General features: G+C 45.9%; 1 protein-coding gene and 1 long non-coding RNA gene across 7 annotated transcripts in view; both read left to right on the top strand.

Moving 5' to 3' along the window:
• LOC131423083 (uncharacterized) overlaps positions 1-23,950 on the top strand; it is a 48,124-nt gene that overhangs the window by 3,675 nt on the left and 20,499 nt on the right. Inside the window, exons 2-3 of one of the 2 annotated variants that reach the window (XR_009224216.1) lie at positions 11,327-11,446; positions 18,529-18,719. This is a non-coding gene — a long non-coding RNA (uncharacterized LOC131423083). Of the gene's footprint in view, positions 1-11,326; positions 11,447-18,528; positions 18,720-23,950 lie in introns of those variants that run through there. The other variant, XR_009224215.1, reaches the window with a different exon arrangement.
• Positions 18,759-23,882, top strand: LOC131423075 (ral-GDS-related protein-like). Of its 5 annotated transcripts, XM_058570635.1 has the most exons (6): positions 18,759-18,842; positions 19,612-19,722; positions 20,202-20,304; positions 21,232-21,360; positions 22,640-22,711; positions 23,796-23,882. In XM_058570635.1, exons 1-6 carry the CDS (start codon positions 18,792-18,794, stop codon positions 23,813-23,815), a joined length of 486 nt encoding a protein of 161 aa, XP_058426618.1. In that variant the 5' UTR covers positions 18,759-18,791; the 3' UTR covers positions 23,816-23,882. The 5 variants fall into 5 exon arrangements, with proteins under 5 accessions (XP_058426618.1, XP_058426621.1, XP_058426619.1 ...); XM_058570638.1 differs by lacking the exon at positions 21,232-21,360; XM_058570636.1 differs by lacking the exons at positions 22,640-22,711; positions 23,796-23,882 and adding an exon at positions 22,419-22,633 and having other exon boundaries at positions 21,236-21,360.

Raw genomic sequence — 23,950 nt, 5'->3', positions numbered from 1 at the left:
CCACAGGTGGAACTCTCACCGTGTCTCAGTCTCCAGCAGTTTATATAAGCAGTTACAGAGTTTACAGAGAGAGCATTCAATGTTCCCATGCACAAATGGTTATCAGTGGCGTACTAGCACTGAGCCCCACCCTCTGGCTATTGTCCCAGCCCAGTAGTTGTGTACGTGCATTGTTTACCCTGCTTATCCTCCCAGCCTAGCTCAGATGGCCAGTCTGCCCCAGGCTGCGGCGCTTGAGGGGCCTTGAATTTTTTACACATTGCAACCATCTCCATGGGAGAAGGGCCAGTTCCCACCATGCAGAAAGCAGCTTTTATATTTCTTTTTGTGCTGGTGGCTGTAGGTCAATGGAGCGGCCAAACATGGCTGTACTAATGTCAAGAGAGCTCCGCTGCCTGGTGACGGGCAGAGAGCAAGAGGACAGATGTGGTCGTGGAAAGGGCGCCCTGTGCCTCTGCTCCTGTATTCCTGGAGCGTGAGGTGGGCAGTGGTTGGGAGTGGAGGGGCGATGCAGAAGGTGTTAGGTGAACGGCAGGGGGAGGAGGGAGAGGGAGAGAGGACACTGTGGCTTGGTCTTCATGGCTCACATGGAGCTCCCCACTGGGATCTCCGATCACCAACTGTTGACTCTCTTTGATGTTTTCATCAAAATGTCGGCTCTCTTGATGGTTCCCAAGGCTATTATGAATTTGTTCATCAATGAAGGAATCTTTGGGTCATTTTTAAGGGATTCTATGTCAAAGGGGCTCTACATGTGTTTATTCAGTCCATCATCTGTACCCAATCCCTTTGTTTTTGGACAGATTCCATACAACAGAGCAGCCGAGCCAGTGGCCTGCAGGTTCCAGGGTTAGGGAGATTTGCCCTCCAGAAAGCCGATGCTGGTTGGTATTCTCACAGGACGTGGTGCTCTGTCCCTGAGCCCGCTCTAATTCTGGGTGTCATGACATTATAAATCCTGGGGCAGTTCTGTCAGGGCCCATGGTTGGCATTTCTGTGATTAGTGAGGGCAAACATTTTTCTGTGATCATTATCTGTCACTTCCCTGACTGTGCTGTCACCTGCCTTGCTCACTGAGCTCTGAACTTTCCTGGTAGAACCAGGACGTTCACTCTCTATCCAGTGTGATTGCACGTTCCCTCAGTGTACTTGCTTCAAAAATATCTGTTTTCTTCACATTCTTTGATTCCTTGTACATATAATCTAGATTTAATCTGGAGCTTTAAAAATGTTTTATTGTGGAAAACCTTGAACATACACAAATTAAACAGAAAAGTGTGATAGCCCCCCATGTTTCTATTACCCAGCTTCAATATTTATTAATATTCTGATATTCCTGTTTCGTCTATATTTCTACCCACTCCCTACCTTCCATTGATTATTTTTTAATTAATAGATTGTTTTTTAGGAAAGTTTTAGATGGACAGAGAAATTCAGCAGAGAGTGCAGAGCATTTCTCCCTCCTCCCCCACAGTTTCCCCTACGGTTAACATCTTGCTTGACCACCTGTGTTAGTGCAGTCCATTCCTTACAAGTGAGGAGCTGATGCTCATAGAGCGTTCATAACCAAGTCCGTAGTTTACATTAAAGTTCATTGTCTTGCTGTCATGTACTTGGATTTTGACAAATGCATAATCTCATGTATCCACCATGACAGTATCCTACGGAAGAGTTGGATTGCCCTAAAATCCCTGTGCTTTACCTCTTCGTCCCTTGCCCCCCAACTCCTGGCAACACTGATCTTTATACTGTTTCTCTAGTTTTGCCTTTTCTGGAATGTCGTGTAATTGGAATATATGAAAACTATGGAACAGTGTATATAGCCTTTTCCGGTTGGCTTCTTTCACTTAGCAGTATGTATTTAAGTGTCCACTATGTCTTTTTGTGACTTGATAGCTCATTTCTTTTTTTTTCCTTTTTGTATATTGAGTCAAAATATACATAACAAAAAGTGTTTCATCTTAACCATTTTTAAGTGTATACTTCAATGGCGTTAAATACATTTCCACAGTTGTACAGTCACCACCACTATTCATCCACATAACTCTTGTAAATCTGAAACTCTATACCTATTAAACAATAACCCTCCCTTCTCCCCTCCCCCAGCCCTTGGCAGCCACCATTCTACTTACTCTCTCTATGATTTGACTACTCTCAGTTCATACAGTATTTGTCTTTTTGTGACTGGCTTATTTCAGTTAGCATAATGTCTCCAAGGTTAATCCATGTATAGCATATTGGAGAATTTGCTTCCTTTTTAAGACTGAATAATATTCCATTGTATGGATATACTACATTTTGTGTATCCACTCATGTGTCAATAAACACTTGGGTTGCTTCCACGTTTTAGCTATTGTAAATAATACTGCTATGAACATGGGTGTACAAATATCTCTTCAAGGCTCTGCTTTCAAGTCTTTTGGGTGTATATGCAGAAGTGGAATTGCTGGATCACATGATAATTCTATGTTCAATTTTTTGGAGGAACATCCACACTGTTTTCCATAGCAGCTGCACCATTTTACATTCCTATCAACAGTGTACAAGTGTTCCCATTTTGCCGCATCTTGGCCAACACTTGCTGTTTTGTCTTTTCGATAGCACTCAACTTAGTGGGTGTGAGGTGGTGTCTCATTGTGGTTTTGATGTGCATTTCCCTAATGATTAGTGGTGTTGAGCATCTTTTCATGTGCTTATATGCCATTTCTAAGTCTTCTTTAGCAACGGAGTCTTCAAATCCATGCCCATTTTTGAATTGGCTTGTTTTTTATTTGTTTAATTTAGGACTTCTCTGTATATTCTGGATACCAGTCTCTTGTCAGAAATATGATTTGCGAATATTTTGTCCCACTCTGTGGGTGCCTCTTGATGTACCAACTTATAAAATTTTCATGGAGTTCAATTTTTCCATTGTTTTTCTTTTGTTACCTGTGCCTTTGGTGTCATATCCAAGAAATCATTGCCAAGTCTGGTGTCATGAAGATTTAATCTCATGTTTTCTTCTAAGAATTTTCTTGTTTGAGGTCTTACATTTATGTCCTTGATCCATTTTGAGTTAATTTTTGTATCTAGTGTTGGATGGGGTCCAGCTTCAAGATTTTGCATGGGGATATCCAGTTTTCCCAGCACCATTTGTTGAAAAGAAACCTTTCTCCATTCCATGGTCTTGGCACCCTTGTCAAAAATCACTTGACCATATATGTGAGGGTTTGTTTCTGGGCTTGCTATTCTATGCCATTGATCTCTATGTTTGTCTTTATGACAATACCATACTATTGATTACTGTAGCTTTGTAGTAAGTTTTGAAATCAGGAAGTGTGAGTCCTCCAGTTTTGTTCTTCTTTTGCAAGATTGTTGTTGGCTGTTCTGAGTCCCTTGAGATTCCATGTGAATTTTAGGACGGGTTTTTCTATTTCTGCAAAAAATATCATTAGGATTTGGATAGGGAATACATTGAATCTGTAGATTGCTTTGGGTAATACTGACACTTTAACAATAGTAAGCCTTCCAATCCATGAACATGGGATGTGTGTCCATTTATGAACGTCTTCTTTAATTTCTTTCTGAAATGTTTTGTAGTTTTTATGGTGTAAGCCTTTCACCTCCTTGGTTAAGTTAATTCCTAAGCATGTTATTCTTTCTGATACTATTATAAATGAATTGTTTTTGTAATTTCCTTTCCAGAGAGCTCATGGTTCGTGTATAGAAATGCTGCCGATTTTTGTGTGTTGACTTTGTATCCTGCTACTTTTCTGAATTCATTTGTTAGATCAAACGGCTTTTTTGTGGAGTCTTTTGGATTTTTCTACATACGACATGATATCATCTTCAAACAGAGACCATTTTACTTATTTCTTTCCAATTTAGATGCCTTTTATTTATTTATTTATTTTTATTGCCTCATGGTTCTGGCTTGAACTTTCAATACTGTGTTGAATAGAAGTGGTGCAAGTGAGCATCCTTGCCTTGTTCCTGATCTTAGAGGAAAAGCTTTCAGTCTTCCATCATTCAGTAATATGTTTGCTGTGTGTTTTTCATATATGGCTTATGTTATGTTGAGGCACTTTCCTTCTATTCCTAGTTTGTTGAGTGTTTTATCATGAAAGGGCGTTGAATTTTGCCAATTGGTTTTCTGCATCAATTGAGTTGGTCATTTTTTTCCCCTTCATTTTCTGGATGTGGCTTATTACATTGATCGATTTTTGTATACCAGGAATAAATTTCACTTGGTGGTAGTGTATAACTCTTTTAATATGCTATTGAATTCATTTTTAATTGGCTAGTATTTTGTTGAGGATTTTTGCATCTATGTTCATCAGGGATAATGGTCTGTAATTTTATTTTCTTTTAGTGTCCTTGTCTAGTGTTGGTATCAGGGTAATGCTGGCCTCGTAAAGTGAGCTTGGAAGTGTTCCCTCTTTTTCAATATTTGACAGAGTGTAAGAAATCTTGTTTTTAATACTTCTTTAAATGTTTTGGTAGAATTCACCAGTGCAGTCATCTGGTCCTGGGTTTTACTTTGTTGAGAGATTTTTTTTTTAGATTTCTTTAAATATTAGTGACATATAACATATGTAAGTTTTAGGTGTTCAAGATGGTGATTTGTGAAAGGATTACCACAATACCCTGAGTTAACACCTCCATTCCCTCACATAATTAACTTGTTTTTTCTAGTGATCACTTTCAAGATCTACTCTCTTAACAAATTTCAAGTCTATAATATAGTATTGTTAATTATGATCACCATGCTGTACATTAGATCCCCAAAACTTGTTCATTTTACAGCTAGAAATTTGTGCAATTTGACTCACATCTCCCCATTTCCCCTAACCCCGGGACCCTGGGAAACCCATTCTTGTCTCTATTCCTTTGAGTTGGGCTTTTTTCGATTTCACATATGAGTGAGAATATATAGTATTTGTCTTTCTCCGTCTGACTTATATCACTTAGCGCAATGCCTCAAGGTCCATCCATGGTATCTCAAAATGCAGGATTTCATTCTCCTGCATGGCTGAATAATATCCCATTATATATTACATGTATACATATATCTCACATTTTCTTTATCTATTTATCCATTGAGGGACACCTGGATTGTGTCCATGTTCTCTGTTTGTGAATAATGTTGAAATGAACATGGGGGTGCAGATATCTCTTCAGAATAGTGACTTCATTTCCTTTGGATATACAAGCAGAAGTGGAATTGCTCATTTATATATATTTCTATTTTTATTTTTTTGAGAAAATTCCATATTTTTTCCATAGTGACTGTAGCAATTTACATTCATACCATCAGTGCACAGGGTTCTCTCTTCTATACAGCCTCGCCAACACTTGTTGTCTGTTGTCTCTTTGAGAATAACCATTCTAGCAGGTGTGAGGTGATATCTCATTGTAGTTTTGATTTCATTTCCCTGATGATGAGTGATTACGAGCATCTTTTCATGTACCTGTTGACCATTTTTATGTCTTCTTTGGAAAAGTATCTATTCAGGTCCTTTGACCATTTTCATATTGTTTTGTTGGTTTCTTTGCTGTTGAGTTGTAAGAGTTTCTTATATACTGTGGATATTAACCCCTTTAGTTTGCCGATTTTTTCATTTGCTATGCAGAAGCTTTTTAGATTGATGTCATCCCACTTGTTAAGTTTTGCATTTGTTGCTTGCACTTTTGATATTATATCCAAAAAACTCGATGTCAAGACCAGTTTCATGGGGCTTTTTTCTCTATATTTTCTTCTAGTTGTTTTATATTTGGTGTCTTACCTTTAAGTCTTTAATTCAATTTGGGATCATTTTTAGAGTGGTGTAAAATAGGGGTCCAATTTCAGTTTTCTGCATGTGGTTATCCAGTTTTCCCAACAGCATTTGTTGTAGAAACTATCCATTCCCCATGGAGTCTTCTTAGCTGACTTGTCAACTGTTAGCAAACTGTATGTGTGTGGTTTTATTTCTGGGTCCTTGATTCTGTTCTATTGGTCTAGGTGTCTCATTTTATACCTGTATCATACTGTTTTTATTACTATAGATTTGTAATAAAATTTGAAATCAGAAATTGTGATGCCTTCAGCTTTTTCTTTCTCGGGGTTCCTTTGGTTATTGGAGGTCTTTTGTGGATCCACATGAATATTAGGATTATCTGTTCTATTTCTCTGAAAAATGCCATGGGAATTTTAATAGGAATTGCAGAGAATCTTGAGATGGCATTGAATAGCATGAACATTTTAACAATACTAATTCTTCTGATCCATGAGCATAAGATATCTTTTCATTTCTTTGTGTCTTTGATTTCTTTCCTCTGTGTCTTATAGTTGTTAGTTTCTAGATCTTTCACCTTCTTGGTTAAATTTATTCATGAGTATTTTACTATTTTTGATGGCATTGTAAATAGGATTTTTTTCTTTATATCATTTTTTTTAATAATTTTTATTTATTTATTTGTTCCCCCAAAGCCCCAGTAGATAGTTGTATGTCATAGCTCCACGTCCTTCTAGTTGCTGTATGTGGGACTCGGCCTCAGCATGGCCGGAGACGTGGTGCGTCAGTGCGCGCCCAGGATCCGAACCCCGGCCGCCAGCAGTGGAGCTCGCACACTTTACCGCTAAGCCACGGGGCCGGCCATTTATATCATTTTTAAATAGTTCATTGTTAGTGTAGAGAAAGGCAAGAGATTTCTATATGTTGATTTTGTCTCCTGCAGCTTGAGTGAATTTGTTTATTAGTCCTAACAGTTTGGGGAGGAGTCTTTAAGTATTTCTCTACATAAAATCATATCTGCAAACAGAGACCACTTTGTTTCTTCATTTCCAATTTAGATGCTTTATATTTCTTTCTCTGGCCAAATGTCTCTGGTTAAGACTTGCAGCAGTATGTTGAAGAGTGGTGTTGAGACTGGGCTCCCTTGTCTTGTTCTTTGTCTTAGCAAGAAAGCTTTCAACCTTTCACTGTTCAATATGATGTTAGCTGTGGGTTTGTCATGTAAACCTTTTATTATGTTTAGGTATGTTCCTTCTGTAACCCTTTCTTGAGAGTTTTTATCATGAAGGGGCGTTGAATTTGTCAAACTGCTTTTTCTGATTTGAGAGATTATTTTAGGATTTTTATCTTTCATTCTATCAATGTGGTGCATCACATTCATTGATTTGCATCATGTTGAACTTGATCATGTTGTTTGATCCTTTTTTTGAGTTTAGATAGTTTTGTTACAATGTGTCTTGGAGAAGAATGTTTTAGTTTGAAATTTTAGGGTGACTGATCGGCTTCAGGACCTTGGATGTCTACATCTCTCCCCAGATTTGGGAAGGTGTCAGCTGCTACTTTTTTAAGTCAACTTTCTTTTCCTTTCTCCCTGTCTTCTCCTCTGGTATTTTAATAATGCTTATCTATTTCTTTTCAAGGTATCCCATAATTCACACTGCCTTTCCCCAATCTTATCTGTTCCTTTTTTTTCTTTTTGCTCCTTTGACTCGATGATTTCAGATGACACATCTTCTAGTGCACTAATTATTTCTTGTACATGGTTGAATCTGATTTAGAAGGTCTCTATTGAATTCTTCAGTTCAGTCATTGTGTTCTTCAACTCTAGGATTTCTGTTTATTTTTCCTTAACGATTTCTGTTTCTATGTTGAACTTCTCACTTGTTCATGCACTATTTCCTTATTTTATTTAGTAGTCTATCTTTGTTTCCTTAGAGTTTTATGAATTTCTCAAAGAGCATTGTTCTGAAGTCTTTGTCACATAGTTCCTATATCTCCATTTCTTTGTCGGTCATTGGAGTTTTATTCTTTTTCTTTGGTGGTGTCATGGATCTTTGATTATTCATGATCCTTGTGACCTTCCATTGGTGTCTGCAAATTTGAGGAAGTAGGCATTTCTTCCACTTATTACAGACTGGCTTTAGTAAACCAAAGCCTTCACATTCAGCCCATCTAGGGGTCCTGGGTAGGCCATCTGGTGGTGTCCAGGGGCAGGCTTGTTGCTGGAGTCCTTGAGCAGCCTGGTACTGGGGTGAGTGGAAAGCTTGGGTCCACGGTATTGTGTCTGGCCCTGGGCACAGCTGGGACCCTGAGTTCACGAGTAACCCCACTGGACCCTGGTTTGGCAGGTCCTCATTGAGAGCCTGTGACCACAGGAGTCATCCAGGGCCATGAGAGTTGGCCAGAGCTGGGATGATCTGAGAGTCTTGGCTCACGGGAGCCTGCCAGAAGCCTGTGCCATGAGAGACAGTTTGTGCTGGTGTGGGCCAGAAGTCTGGATTCCTGGTAGCCTGGGGCCACAGGAGCTACCTGAGATTGCAGGAGCCAGCAGGCGCTGGGTCAAGATGGAAGACTGGGTTCATGGGAACCTGCCAGTGCCTGGTGCCATGGGAGCTGCCTGGGGCCGCCTGAGTCAGCAAGCACCTGGGTGGGCTGGGGGCTTGGTTCTGCAGAAGCCTGTCAGAAGCCTGGTTCCATGAGAGCTGTCTATGGCTGCTGGAACTGGCAGGTGGTGTGCTAAGCCACGGGCCTGAGTTCCTAGTAGCCCCCGGGGAGCCTGGAGCCATGGAATCTACCTGGGGTAGATCTCTTAGAACTCAATTATAAAAAACAAAGAAGTTTGAAATGAAACTTCATTCAAAGAAATTTGAAATGAAACCATTTTCATTGGTTACCCAATGAAAATGGGTAACTAGCTGCAATGGACATGTCTCCAGGTGAAACACAGATGGCCAATAAGCACTAGATAGATGCTCAGTATCATAAATCATTAAGAAAATGCAAATTCAAAGCATAGTGTGATACTATTTCACACTCAAAATGAAGGCTATACTCCACATAATGGAAAGTAACAAGTGTTAGTAAAGATATGGAGAATGGGAAACCCACATACATTACTGGTGGGAAAGTAATTTGATGCATCCACTGCAGAAAACAGTTTGCCATTTTTAAAAATCTTAAACCTAGAATTACCATGGACCAGGAGAGTCACAAGGTTGGTATGTCCAAAAGACCATTGGAAACATATGTTCAAAGAAAAACTTTTCCATGGATATTCAAAGCAACATTATTCACAGTGGTCCAAAAGTGGAACAAACCCAAATTTCTATCCAGTTATGACTGCATAAACCAAATGTGCCCTATTCATAATATAGGACATTATGGAGCCATAAAAAGGAATAAGCTACTGCTACATGCTCGGCCATGGATGAACCTTGAAACATGTGTGCTCACTGAAGTCGTCCACAAAGGCCACAGATAGCATGATGCCATTTGAATGAACTGTCCAGAATAGGCAAATCAATAGGGAGAGAAAACAGATGAGTTGTTTTCATGGGCTTGGGTTAGGAGAAAATAGTGTGAATGAGTATGGGTTTGTTTGGGGGTGTTGAAAATGTTCTGGAATTAGTTAGTGGTGATAACCACACGACATAATCATTGTACTAAATGGCACTGAACTGTATACTTTAAATGCTTACAACAGTGTATTCTGTGTTAAGTAGATTCTCCATAAAAATTTTGAATTTTTTAAATTAATCAGGGTATTGATTAATTTTAATTTAGTTAATTTAAAGTTGGTTGGGATAGTTAATAAGGGTAATTAATAGAGTTATTAGGGATAGGGCACATTGTAGCCAAGAGAGTAAATATCCGATGATGGCTATAGTAACAGATCCTAAAATTGTACAAGCAACAGTCTAAAATCCAGTCTGTTTCCATTGTCGCCAACTTGGAAAGACCAGCCATGAAAATAGGTCAGTGATCTCGGGGGCCTTGGGTATCTTTTAAAAGATTTAGGTAACATTACGCAATATTTTAACCTCTTGGGCCATCTGGTGGAGGTAGGTTTGAACTTGTGTGTTGATGTACATTCAGCAAGTGGTTCTAAGAAAGGCAAAAACCCCTCCTTCGTTGGTTGGTATAGACAATCTAGGGCCAGGCCATTCTCTAAAACCATTTAGGCAAGAGACTCATGAGACTGTTCCACAAGGGCTAGGATAGGGTCTTATGGAGTTGTTGTCGATGTTGGGTTAAGGTTTTTGATACTTCTTGGTTGCCTCAGTTACCTGATTTTGCGTGGGTAGGGCCACCGCACCTGTGTCCAGTCCAGTCAGTCAGTCCTAGTAGAACTGAACACCCAGTCCTATAGGACTGACAGTGTCTCTATGGGTTGGTGGTAGCCAGTCAGGGCAGGAACCTCAGGGGACCTGCAACCTGAGGGAAGCAGGCTGAGATAGAAACAATGATGTATTGCAGAATATAGCTTGGAGAAATCTGCTCAGAGGGCTGGGGAAGAGAGAGCCTCACTGTGTGAGAGCCTTGTGATATCAGCCTACAGTAAAACCCAAAAGTGGATGTTCCTGGTGTGAAATATTCATTACGGCCTTTGGAAGTAAAACCAGTAATTTGCACCCATTCACTAGTTACCTATGCTATATGATTTCAGGGGGTATGGTTAAAGTGTTTGTCGGCCAAGATCTGTTTGGGCCTGAGCACAAAATCACCAAGGTGGTCTCGAAGGCTACCCCAAAATGACTCCTCAAGGAGCAGTTGGGGCAGAAAGTGGGTGGAGCATTTTGAAGGAAGCCTGGGGCAAAGATGTTGTGCGATTGAGTTGGGTAAAACTGAGTGTCTCCGCAGGGTAAGCCCTTCAGCTGGGGTACAATAGGTGATTGGAGGCCAAGTGACAGACCCTGCGGCTCCTGATTCCCAGTGCACGGGCAGGCCTCTCAGCCCATTGGACATAAATGGTGGTGGTGTTTGTGAAGCATCTTGATGGCAGTGTGGAAAGTATAGGCGACGTGTGGTGGGAGACGTCATGATAGTGTCGGGAGGAGCTGTGTGTGAGATTACGGTGTTGAAGGGGAAGGACTGGAGGCAGGTGCAGTGGGTGTGTGACCAACAATGGTCAGTGAAGGGACAGCCGGGGGGTAACTGGGGAAAGCAGGGACCAGCAGAAGTCATGTGTTTAAAACAAGACACCAGACCCAAATGGAGCCGCTTAGGCTATGCCTCACATAAACAAGTCGAGACTTAATTAGACTTTTGGCCCAGGAATAGAATCTTAAACCAGTCAATCAGGAATCACCTCATGCGCAGCAGGTAGGTCATCTTCCTGATAGAACCCTGCCATCCTCTAAAGGAAAGTAACCTTGCAGTAACCAACCCGCTTTTTTATCTAGTGTAACTTCCTTGTTCTTGCTCCCTTCTGCCTATAAATTCCTTCATTTTGTAGAACTCCTTGGAGGTCCTTTCTCTCTGCTAGACTGGATGCTGCCTGATTCATGAACTGTTGAATAAAGCCAATAAGATGTTTAAAATTTACTGAATTTTATTTTGTTTTGTACCAGTTTGGTGGCAGCAGTGGGATCCAAAGGAGACGCCTGATGGCTTCGAGGATGAGAAACAGTCATTGGTACCAGCAAAACCTTTGAGTTCTCCATCTTTTTCACTGTTTCTGAGGGCTGTGGGTAAGTTTCTCTTGGATCTGAGATCCACTCTGTTTGCCTTGACCTCCTGATCTACCTGGCTTTCCAGTCCAGGGTCAGTGGGTCAGTCTAGACTGACAGGATGCTCTAAGAGAGCATCAGTCTTAGCACTTGGTTAGTCAGCAGTGCCAGGCAAAGGCTTAGTGGTTCAGCTTGAGCTGCCAGATGGTTCTGCCAGGAACCCGAGTCCCTGGCCCTTAGTTAGTCCACAGTCCCCGTTTGTTGGGGTCTGCTGGGTGAGTCTGCAGTCTCCATGTGTTAGGGTCTGCTGCTTCAGTCCGTGGTTCTTGCTAATGGAGAGGAGTGGAAGAAATGTGTGCTCCATGCACATCCAATCTTTGAAAACTTCCTGCGTGCATTTTACATGCATTTTGACCTCTGTTGACTGTTGATGGGTTCTAAGGAAATGGTGAAGGCACAGTGAGGAGGAACTGTGGGTTTCTTCACGACTACCTCGAGGAGGGCCCCCCCCCCACCTGAACAGCCATCCGGCACTATTAGAAATGAAAGACATCCGATCACCGTGGATTGGAACACTCCTTATTGTGACGGTGTCAACATTATCCAAAGAGATCAACAAATGCAGTGCAGTCCTTATCAAAATCCCAAGGGCATTTTGTGCTGAAATAGAAAAAAACCCATCCTAAGATTCTTATGGAATCTCAAATAAGCCCAGATACCAAAAATAATCTTGAAAGGAGATACTAAGTTGGAGGACTGATTCTTCCTGATTGAAAACTTACTATAAATCTACAGTATCAAAACAGCATTGTCATGGCATAAAGACAGCCATATTGAGCAATGGAAACAGAATTGAGAGCCCAGAAATTAACCCTCACCCATGTGATCAAATGATGTTTGACAAGGGTGCCAAGATTATTAAATGGGGAAAAGTCTTTTCAACAAGTTGTGCTGGAAATAGTGGATATCTACATGCAAAGGAATCAACTTGGACATTTACCTAACACTGTATACATAACTTGATTCCCAGTGAATCAAATACCTAAGTGTAAGAGCTAATGCTATAATACCCTTAGAAGAAAACATAAGGCAAAACTTGACAAGATAGGATTTGGTAATGATTTCATGGTTCTGACACCCAAGAGCAGCCAATAAAATAGGAAAATACATATGCTGGACTTCATGGATATTAAAAAGTTTTGTGCCTCAAAAACCATTATCAACAGAGTAAAAGCACAACCCATAGGATGGGCGACCATATTTGCAAACCATGTATCTGACAAAGGCTTAATATCCAGAATAGTTAGAGAACTCCTAAATTCAACAACAAAAAACAAACAACTCAAATCAAATTTGAACAAAGTATATGAGTAGACATTTGCTCAAAGAAGATATGCAAATAACCAATAAGCATATGAAAAGATGCTCATCATCAGTAATCATTAGGGAAATGCAAATCAGATACACAGTGAGAGACCACCTCACATTCATTAGGATGGCATCTATCAAAAAGAAAAAAAAAAGAAGAAGAAAAAGAATAGAACCACTGTTGGCCAAGATGTGGAGAAGTTGGAACCCTTGTGTATTGTGGTGGGAATATATAGTTGCTGTAGAAATCAGTATAACAATTCCTAAAAAAAATTAAAAATATAATTATATAGGACCCAGCAATTCCTATTCTGGGTGTATACCCCACCAAGGAGTTGAAAGCATGTTCTCAAAGACATATTTCAACACTCATGTTCATGGCATCATTATTCATAATAGCTAAAACATGGAAGCCACACAAGTATTGTAATCAAGGAAGGGCTTACAGCCCAATGCACCCATTAGCCAAACAGGATACCCGCTCTTGTAGAAGGGGAAAAAGCTTTATTACGAGGTTGGCCAGCAAAGAGACGAAGGTTAAATCTTTCTCCCCAATGGGCTGTTGAAAAGGGCTTGAAAAGGGCAAAGGAGCGGGTGCAGTAAGTTTGGGAGCAGTCCTAGGCATTTTGTGCAAGCACAGATTTTCATGTTCTGTCACACATCCCACGTTCAAAAGATGGTGTCCTTAACATGATTGGCAGGGGAGTTCTTGGTCCCCCAGTTCATCCTCCAGTCACTTATTTTGTGCAAGCACAGATTTTCATGTTCTGTCACACATCCCACGTTCAAAAGACGGTGTCCTTAACATGATTGGCAGGGGAGTTCTTGGTCCCCCAGTTCATCCTCCAGTCACTTATGCAGTTGCAGTTTGAGTCTTGCAAGCCGTCTTGTTGTCTCATTGGTTCAAAGTAGTTGAAACTTGCTTAAGGAAGAGAAATGGAGTTTCTGAAAAGCAACTCTCGGCCCAAGATTAAATCCTTAGTAAATATCATATGGGATATGGCTTAAAAAAGTAGTCTCCAGGGTACTGTTGAGAAAAATCTGGCTGGGGCCCCATTTTATTTTGGGCTTGGTTGTGGGCCTTGCTATGGTATCTGTCCAGGGATGTATGGATGAGCAAAATGTGCTATATACATACAATGGTATATTATTCATCCTTGAAAAATGAAGGAAAGTCTAATATACGGCACACCATGGATGAACCTTCAAGATATTACTCTAAATGAAATAAGCTAGTCACAAAAATACAACCTTGTGTGATTTCCCTTCTAGAGCTTCCTGAAATCACCAGATTCAGAGAGACAGAAAGTAGAATGGTGTTTGCCAGTGGGTGGGAGGAGGGGGAATGGGGGATTATTCATGAATGGGTATAGAGTTTCAGTTTTGTAAAATGAGAAGTGTTCTGAAGATGGATCGTGGTGATGATTGCACAGCAATATTAATGTCTTCAATACACTTCAATACACATTAAAACATACTTAATGTATCTATGGGGCCTGATGACTTGTCCTGGCCGAGCACATGCTTGTGCTATTGCACATCTTACCCCTCACTGTGCAGTTGGGAAACTGGCCTAGAAAGAGGCAGGTACTGTCCCAGACCACAGGAGGTCGTCAGAGTCCTGAAGACTAGAGAGAGCTCCAGCTTACTTGGCCAAGGCTCCACCTCTTCCCTCAGGTTTCCTTTGGCAATGAGTGGCTTTAAGATCCTAGAGGATTGCTGCGCACCCTTTTCCATATGGGGTCATTTTCCTCTCCTCATCATCACACCTGCACAGGCACACTCCGTCACACTTGACTTCTCATATGGAGAACACTGAGGTGCAGTCAAGAAAGAGCTGACACCGGGGATGTGACAAGAGGCAGGAGGGAGAGAGGTTGGAGGCAGCTCTCCCACGGGGCAGTAGCATCCGTTCTCCTAGATTCGTGCACAGGGGCCCAGAGATGGGAAGAGGAATCCCTAAGGTTCCTAGGTGTCTACCTGTTCCAGATCCATCCCTGGCCCAGCCTGGGGATCACAGGACTGGGGTCCTGCAGTCCACCTCTGTGGGCACCCAAAACTGTGATGAGCCCATCCTCCCTTTGTGTAGGCATTGGGAACAGGAGAGAAGATCTCAGTGAGGGTCCTCCTGTATAAAGTGGAGTGCATCCAGCGAGTGACTCCAAGTGTTCCATGCACTCACTACATGTCTGTTGGACTAGGTTCTCTGTTGATGACCTACTGTGCTCTGAAACCCTGAGAAAATGATTTCCAGCCCCTGGAGATCCTTTAGAACTGACGAGGCTAGGGGGCTTGGGTGGATGAGAACTGAGGATAAGGAAGAAGATGCCAGAGCACTGGACACCAAGTCCAGAGTCCAGGGAGAAGACTAATCCTTGTTGGACCCTTGCGGTCCTCATCTGGAAGTAGGGGAAATCATTGTCATGGCTGCAGTTAGGATGCCTTAGGAGTGAAGAGGACACCTGGTGGGGAAAAGCAAGAGAGGTGCACGGTAGGCTCCCGAGATTCCTCCCACTCCCTCGAAGCTGACAGGTCCTGCTGCTTTACCCCTGGGACCCTGGAGAGCATCTGCCTTGAGGACACCTGAAGAAAGATTCCTTTCTGTTTGGAGTTCCGGCCTGGGCAGCAGTGCTAGTTCTGGCCACGAGGGGGCGGGCAGCCTCTTGTGTCAGTGGTGGCCAGTGAGTTTTTGCTTTTATTTTTTTTCAGTTGTATTGAGGTATACTTGATATACAGCACTAAGTTAACATTGCTGTGTGGTATATTTGAAACTTGCTAAGAGAGTAGATCCTAAAAAGTCTCATCATCAGGAAACAATCTTTTTTTCTGTTTGGTGATTGATGTTAACTAAACTTATTTTGGTAACCATTACATAATATATATATATATCAAGTCATTCTGCTGTAATCCTGGAATTTACTTGGTGTCCACTGAACTATTCTTGAGCTCCTGGAGCAGCGAAGAGTCAACCAGAGGTCTTTCTGGCTGTCCCCCTGCCTCAGAAACAACTTGTACCTCCTATTACTAGTGTTCATCTCCACAATGAAAGTTGGTCAAAAGCAGGGGGCGGGGTGCAAGATCTACCCATATACTCATTCAGCAGCTGTGTCCTGAGCACTCACCCTGTGCCAGGTGCCCTGGTGGGCTGAAGTGCAGGATGAAAATGACCAAGTGGTCCCTGCCTGCCGGGAGCTCACAGTCTAGAGGGGAAATGGACAAAAGCAAAGACATGAGAAAGAAAAGAGCAAGTGCTGTAGAGAAACACATCAGGGGGCTGTGAGGGAGGGCTGGGCGTCACTGGGTAGGAGGGTCTGAAAGACCTCTCTAGGGTGACATTTTCTGGGACCGGAATGACAAGAGGGAGTCAGCCTTGCACAAGTCTGGGAGCAGTGTGTCAGGGAGATGGCACCACTGGTCCTGAGTCTCACAGGCAGAAGTGAGTTTGGCCACAGGAGGTTAGAAAGGTGGCCAATGCAACTGGAGGGAGGCTGGGAGAAGAGAACAGGAGCTAGGGTGGAAGGTAGGGCCAGGGCCTGGTAGGCTGTGTTCGTTACCTTTCCCTCTCTGACTTCATTGCCCCTAACCTTGCATTTCAAAACAACAAATGTTGACAATCTCACAATTTGTGTGGATCAGCAATCAGGCATGTTTTAGCTGGGTGCCTCTGTCTCAGTGAGTTTAACAGATTGGGGCTGTGGCCTCAACTGAGGCTCGACTAGGGGAGGACTGGCCCACAAGTTCACTCTCAGCCTTCAGAATTCATTTTGTATTGAGAGCCTGAGTTCCTTTCTGTCTGTTGGCCCAGGCACTCCCTTGCTTCTCTCTTCAATGTGCCTCCACATTGGGCAGCCCCAATACACCGGTATTTGATTCCTCACTTCCAGGGATTTGACAGAGTGAGAGAGAGAGAGATGGCACATGAGAGAGGGAGTAAGAGGAAGTGAGAGACATTTTTAGTTAAAATTTAGACAAGACATCCCATCACTTTGGCTCTTATTATGTTCAGAAGCCAGTTACTAACCTCTTTGTGGTTCCACGGGGAAGTGTATAACATGGGTGGGGCTTACTGGGTACCACTGTGGAGGCTGCCCACCTCATAGGCCAAGATGAGGCACTTCGGTCTCATTCTCCATAAAACAGGAAACAATTGAATGGTTTTATGCCACAGATGGCAATATCTGAATTTCCATTAGTTGCAACCCCCTCATGGTGTTGACCTGAAAATGAGGCCAAGTTGGAAGTGACTGTCCCAATATCACATTCTTGGAGCCCAGGCCTGTTTTGAGTGGTGTTCTGTACTACGTCCCACCCCTCCTTGTTATTCTTCCATCTCTAAGTTTGTGCCTTAGGTACATGTGACACCAGCCCACAGGGGTAATAGATATTATCTCATATACACCGGGTGATGTCCCTAGGAAGTAGATTCTAGCTTGATTCCCATGGTGCAGGTTTAGAGACTGGGGAGGACCTGAGAGGCACAGGGACTATCCCAGGATGAAGAAATAGTAAGGAAAAGGAGGTCTGCATTCATCTCTGTCTCCTCAAAACTAGGTCCCTAGTTAGGTTTCCAGGGACCTGTGGGTAGGGCTATGTGGTCTCATTGTGTACAGTTCAAGAGATGACGTGGGGTCATAGACCTCAACAGATCTTAGAACTCTGGTAACCAGGCACCCACATTGCCCCATCCACCTCACTTGATTGGAGACAGTCAACAGGCAAAGATGTTTTGTTGTTGTTTCCCAACTTTTGGAGGATCTGGGCTCAAAAAATCCCAGAAAGAGAATCTTTTTGGTAGTTGGCGATGTTGGCTCAGCCTTAATTCTTGACGCCTCTGGGCATCTGGCAGGAGGCTGTGAAAGGTAACACGGGGCAGCCCAGGGGAGGCTAGTGCAGGCCAGGGCACAGCTGTGATCCCACCTGATCAGCCCCACACCCCTTGCCCCTCTTTGTGTGTGTGTGTGTGTGTGTGCATGTGTCTGTGAGGAGGAGAGAAGGCAGGACATAAGGGGCGGGTCATTCCTGAGCAGGTGCTGGTTGTTAGGTGTCGGAAACCTAACAGCTAGGTCATGTTCATACTTCAGGCCATGCCTGGCAGCATGAGAAGGTGAGCACCTCTACTCATATTGTTACCGAGCACTAGAGGATTCATCTCCTTCCCTCCCTGACCAGAGTTCTTTGCAGAGATGCCCCTCTGTGCCTGAACTGAGGAACAGATATTCTCTTGGTGGTTGGCCCCAGTGGCAGTGTGCAGGCAGCCCCTGATTTCTTCTGGCCCAGTTCCCAGGCAGTCTTTGCAGAACTCCACTCATTAGGTTGTCGAGTAACTGCCCAATGGTTTCAACTCCACAAACTCACTAGACAAGGGGCAGGTACATGAGGCCACCCACACTTTCCAGTGCTGCTCTGAGATGAGAGCAGGAGCAGAGGGTCTCCACACTCAGGAGCTTGAGATGATGAGGTTGGACTAGAACTAGGGAGGGACCAGACTCAGGCTGTCCCTTTTTGAAGCTAAAGGGGATGTACATGAATGTCACCTTGCCTGGCTAGGAGATGAGCTGCCGTGACCCTTTTACCCTTGTCCGGTGTGAGCTTCTGGAGGCCACTGAGGCAGAGCCAGATGGTAAGGGGGACTGCAGGCTGGGTATTCCTGGAAGGGAGTGGGATCTTTCTTGTGTTTAGAAGGTCACATGGAAAGTCAGCTATGTGGGTGAATCTTTGTTTTTATCCCACTCCAGCGTCAGCTGCTGAGCTCCAGCCAGCGGCAGAAGAAGAGCAGTGGGCAGTGGTGGAGGTAGAGCTGGCTCCAGCTCCGTTGACACCACCCCCTCTAGCACTGGAGCCAGTGTCCCCTCCACCAGCAGTGTTGGAGGTGGAGCAAGGGCCAACATGGGCTCCAGCAGGAGTAGGAGCTGCTTAGCTAGAGTCACCTGGACCATCATTTCTAGTGAGAAGTCCATCTCCACCTGTGGCTCTTAAGGAGCGTGAGAAGCTTAATCTCATGGCCTTCCCTCCTAAGCTGGTGGTGGAGCAGTTTACCATGATGGATGCGGTGAGCAGCTGGGCTTTCAGGGTGGTGTGGGGCAGGCCTTCCCTCTGCTATCGTTGCCCCAGACCTGATCCAGACTCCTATGATCTGGGCCCAAATCCAGGCTCCACCCTTTACCAATCATAAGACCTGGGCAACTTTCTGAACACCCAAGCCTTTGCTGTCCACCTGCAGACCGTGGAGGTGGACATTAAGAGGACCTGTTGCACAGAGTGACTGTGCCAACTCCATGAGGTAGAAGAGATGGAAAGCTGGGTGGGCCCTGGCCCATCTGTGCAGGGAAGGGCTCACTGTGTACAGCCTGGACCTTGGTGGCCCAACCGTCTGCTCAGGAGTCTCAACAGCCTCAGGACTTATTAGACGCCTGATGTGTACTCCACTACAAGGGAGACAGACAAGGCCTGTGGGTGTAGCTGCCACGCGGGGATGTGCATCAGAATGTGGAGTGGGACCAGAGGGGGGATCAGGGTATTGGAAGATGCCCCCTTGGGATGAGCCTAGTTGAGCCACCATCTGGAGCTTGGAGTTAGCCAGCACGGGCTGGGTTCAAATGCCCCTCTCCCTTCCCTGCCAGTATTGGGTCCTGGGTCATCCTGTGCTGGGTGTCCTCAGTGGACAGAGAAGAAAAGCCAGGGACTGTCACAAGGCTCAGGCCACATCCTGAGCTTTCTGAGCTCCAGCTCTAAACTGTGACTCCTGTGTGGGACTTTGGGGGCTGTAGGCACAGACCTGGGGTGTGGCAGGGCTCGGTGACACTCCCCCTGTTCTCCAGGAGCTCTTCCAGAAGGTGGTGTCCTCTCCGTGTCTGGGATCCACCTGGGGCAAGAGGAACAAGCCCGGCAATGAGCACCAGACACCCAACGTCCAGGCCACCGTCGACCACGTCAGAAGGGTGGCCAGCTTCGTCATCATCCCCTGCCTCGGGGACCCGAGCAAGACAGCCCAGGACAGGGTGAGGATGGTGGAGCGCTGGATCCAGGTGGCCCAGGTGTGCTGTGGGAGGCCCAGTGGAGCCCCTCTCTGAAGCCTTGGGAACTGCCTCTCCACATTTATCAGCTCCCAGGATTGCAGTGTGTGGTCTAAGCCCCTGCACAGTCCCTAGGACCTTCCTGCCAGGGGCCTGCTGACTTTAACTCCAGGTCCCAGTGAGAGGATGCTCACTTCCTACCTGGCTCCTTCCCTGGGTTGAGCTAAAATCCTGCTCCCTGTGAGTGTTACTCTTTGGGTCCTAAATGTGCCCTTCTGGGACTCCCTGAGCATCTGTCTCATCCAGGAGGGGAGATTTAAATAGAAGGGTACTGAAGCTAGAGCAAGCTGGGCTACAGTGCCCCACCTCACAGCTCATTCTCTTCCCTTCCCCAGGAGTTCGAGATCCTGAAGAACTTCTTCTCGTCCTGCACTGTCAACTCTGCTCTGCAGAAAACCTTCACAAGCCACCTGAAGAACACACGGGGGAAGTTTCCCGGTGGGTAGGCCTCTCTCCATAGGAGGACCAGGGTGGATGGGGGATCTCTTGTATGTCTGCCATTGGCCCCTCAGTCAGCTGGGAACTCCTGGGAGGCAGCAAATGCTGGGGACAGGGCCTGGGCCTCGGCAGGGGGTCTCTAAACCTTCCGGGGTCCTTAATGCACCAGTTCTGCTTTAGGACTCGGCTTCCCTAAGTGTCAGGTACTAAGTTGAGCCAAATTGGAGATTTTCAAGTGTTTATAGCAACAGAACCCCATGCCCAGTTGAAACTCAAAGCAGTCAAAACAGAGCTGTTCTGTAGAACTGGGGAGTGGAGACCCCAGTGACCAACAGGAGAGCCCCCTCCCAGTACCATGAGACCTTAGCGCTCAGAGGAGCCCAGTGAGAACACTCCTTCAAGCAGTTTGAATCTCTTGGGTTTGCAAAGAAAAGGGATTTGCATTCAGACCCCTCACATTATTCCTAAATTTATCCCTCGTTCTTTCCCCTCCCCTGAGAGAGAGCTCTGAAAATCTTAAGGAACTCAATAGTCAAGACAAGTCCTTGAGCAGAGAACTGATGATCCAGGTAGAGTGGAGGCTGGGGGCTGGAAAGAGAGGAAGGGTGCGGAGGAGGGGCACTGGGCAGGCTGTGGTTTTGATAGTTTCTCCCTTGAACTTTCTCTGAAACATTCCCGTCTATCTCATCCAGATTAACAAGCAGAGGGATCTGTTCTGCCCATGGGCAGGTGGGGTGCCATTTGTGGGCGGGAGGCCCTGGTCATGAGACACAATGGTGTTGGCTGGGCTGTTCCAGGAGGAGTTGCCGAGCTGGCGCCATCAACAGGTCTCTGGCTTCCATGTATGTCCATCCTGCTGGATGTAGCTTCTTCCAGGCTGTTGGGTGGTTGGGGTGGGTTTAGCCCTCAGCCTAAACCTATCCTCAGGAAGCCAGGACCCTGCTGCTCCTTCTATCTTCACCACATCTCCAAGGGGCTGCATCCTGCCTGCCCCAGGGATGTGCGTGGCAGAGGATTCCCATGGCCCAGGTGGAAAAACAGGCTGCTCATCCTCAGGTGAGAGATGTGTGTGCATTCTGGGACTCCCCACTGGACCCCTAGAGCAGTCACTTCACTTGAATCAACCACAGGAGTCTAACCTGAGTGCCTGGTTGGCAATGACATATGCCCCCAGTGGCTTATGAGAAGCGTCTAGGCAACTGATGGATTCTTAGTGGATCCTGCTGAAAGGACCTTAGGAGCTTCATGTAAACGGGGAATCAAAATGTCCTGTCATCCCCTTCTCTGTTGATCAGAGGTGGCACCTTGGAGGTCCAGTTCTTGAGTGGATAAAGAAAGAGTTCAGGGGCCGTCCCTGTGGCGCAAGCGGTTAAGTGCGCGCACTCCGCTGCGGCGGCTCAGGGTTCGCCGGTTCGGATCCCGGGTGCGCACCGACGCACCGCTTGTCGACCTATGATGTGGCAACGTCCCATATAAAGTGGAGGAAGATGGGCATGGATGTTAGCCCAGGGCCAGTCTTCCTCAGCAAAAAAAGAGGAGGATTGGCAGATGTTAGCACAAGGCTGATCTCCTCACAAAAAAAAAAAAAAGGATTCAGTGCAGGGGAATGTCCTGAGGCGTTCCTTGGGGAGGAGAAGGCTTTGGCTTGGCCTCTGGCCCAGCCTGGGGCCCAGACACTCCACGGGACTGGGGCAGGCAGGAGCCACTCAACCAGACTCCCAAGACACCCCGTCCTCTCCATCCATGACTCAGCCCAGGACCAAGCTTTGAGAGCTCAAGGGACAGGACTCTTGTCAGTGGTGGGGCTGGGGGTTAGGCAAGGATGTTGGAACAGGGCCTCTGACTGAGAGGGGCAAGCGGCCTCTCTTCTGTGGGCCCCTGAGCAACACACTGCCTATGTTTGGGTCTCTGTCTCCTCATCAGGGAAATGGAGGGATGGTGATTGTGTGGTGCAGGCCTCACAGGGTGGTGTTGAGGTAAGAGGGAGGAAAGGAATGTGGGAGCTTTCTGCCTACTCCACCTGGAGGGGTGAGGGCCAGAACAATGATGACAGTCTTGTGACACTGAGTCCTCATGAGAACCTGTGTGGTAGCCGGAGTTCTCACACTTTCCAGATGAGGAAACAGGCTCAAGGAGGCCAGGCCACAAGCCCAAGCTCACACCCAGAGTGAGAGTTGGAGCTGGGCTTGTTCTGGAATCACAAGACCTTGGAGGATGGAATGACATTGGTACCAGTTGACTCAAGTCAGATGTCCAGTGTCGGAGGCCAGTGGTGCTGGAGAGAAATGGGGTGAGGGGAGTATGGCCTCACTGACACTGTCCTCGACCCTGGCAGGAGGGGCCCTCCACGTTTGCTCCCCCAGAGAGCAACCCCCAGAGAGTGCAGGAGAAGCAGCAGCAGCGGCAGGTTAGTGTGCCTGTGGGGGAGGGGCTCTGTGCTCCCAGCTGGAGGCCTGAAATCAAAAGATGAGGGCCCTTCATCTTGGTGCCACAGTGTCTGAATCCCCCAGTAGAAGTGACCAAGAGGAGGGCCTGGAAGAGCTGGTGCAGGATGAGTGTGTTTTGGGGAGGGCAAGGGACTGCACACCCTGTGATTTGCCAGAAGCCGGCCCTGGGAGGTGAGGAGGAGGAGTGTGGTGTTCTTGGGGTGTGAAGGGAGTAGGAATTGACGGGAGGCTGCTGAGGGTCCTAGGCTGCTCCTCGTGGGAACCCTGGGGTGGGCCAGGTGGCTGAGGGTGGGGACTTTTCAGGAGAGGGTCTACATGGGGTCGACTTGAGAGCAAAGGTTCATCCCACCCACACCCCGATGTCACAAGGTGTTGTCCCCTATCTTGGAACTCTGCTCAGTGACCTGCTGATGCTGCACCTGGTGATGGGTGACTATTTCGAGGTGGGTGCACCTGAGGTCTAGGCAGGAAGGACCAGGATTCTGAGCCTTGGGATGCGGGAGCCCCCGAACTGAGCTCTGAGTTCTCAGCACTTGGCACATCTCCTCTCATGAAAGCCTTGCAGCCACCGCTGGCAGCTGGGGCATCAGGCCTATTTTAGCGATGAGTGAACAGAGTTTCTGCCAGAGAAACCCATTCCAGTTACCCAGGCTGGGGAAGCTCAGAGTTGCCTGATGGCAGAGCTGCGTGAGGTTTTATCTGAGCTGGACTCAGCCTGTAACTCCCATGTTGCCCATGAAGGGAGAAAGAAGTCGGCCCCCCCCAAGTCAGGAAGCACATAAGTGCCTGAGCAGTCCCCTCTGCCTGAAGCCTCAGCCTCCAAGTCTGTCATCAGAGAGAGTTGTGCTGCCAGGTCCCTCAGTTACACCCCCATGTCCTCCTCCTCTGGAGCCCAGAGGCAAGCCTAGGTCCAAGTCCTGTTTTCTCTGCATGCCTGGCCCCCTCTGGGGATCTGGCAGTAGTGCAACATGAGAAGGGGTGGGCATAGGGAGCTAGTCAGGCTAGGGGTCTTTGTCTGATGTACTCTGGCTGTCTACCTTCCAGGGGAATGGGATCAACCTTGAGAAGAGGACTGAGGAGCAGCTGTGGCACTCCCTGCAGGGGAGAGGAAGGAGGTGGAAATCAGAGACCTTCTGGGCAGAACAGTCCTTGGCTTCACCCGCTGTATCTTACATTGAGTGGAAGAGTTTGATACCAGA

This window comes from Diceros bicornis, chromosome 27 (assembly GCF_020826845.1).
Source record: "Diceros bicornis minor isolate mBicDic1 chromosome 27, mDicBic1.mat.cur, whole genome shotgun sequence".
Classification (NCBI taxonomy): Eukaryota; Metazoa; Chordata; class Mammalia; order Perissodactyla; family Rhinocerotidae; genus Diceros; species Diceros bicornis.
Note: the sequence above shows the minus strand (reverse complement) of the source record. Positions and strands in the feature narration are given on the sequence as shown.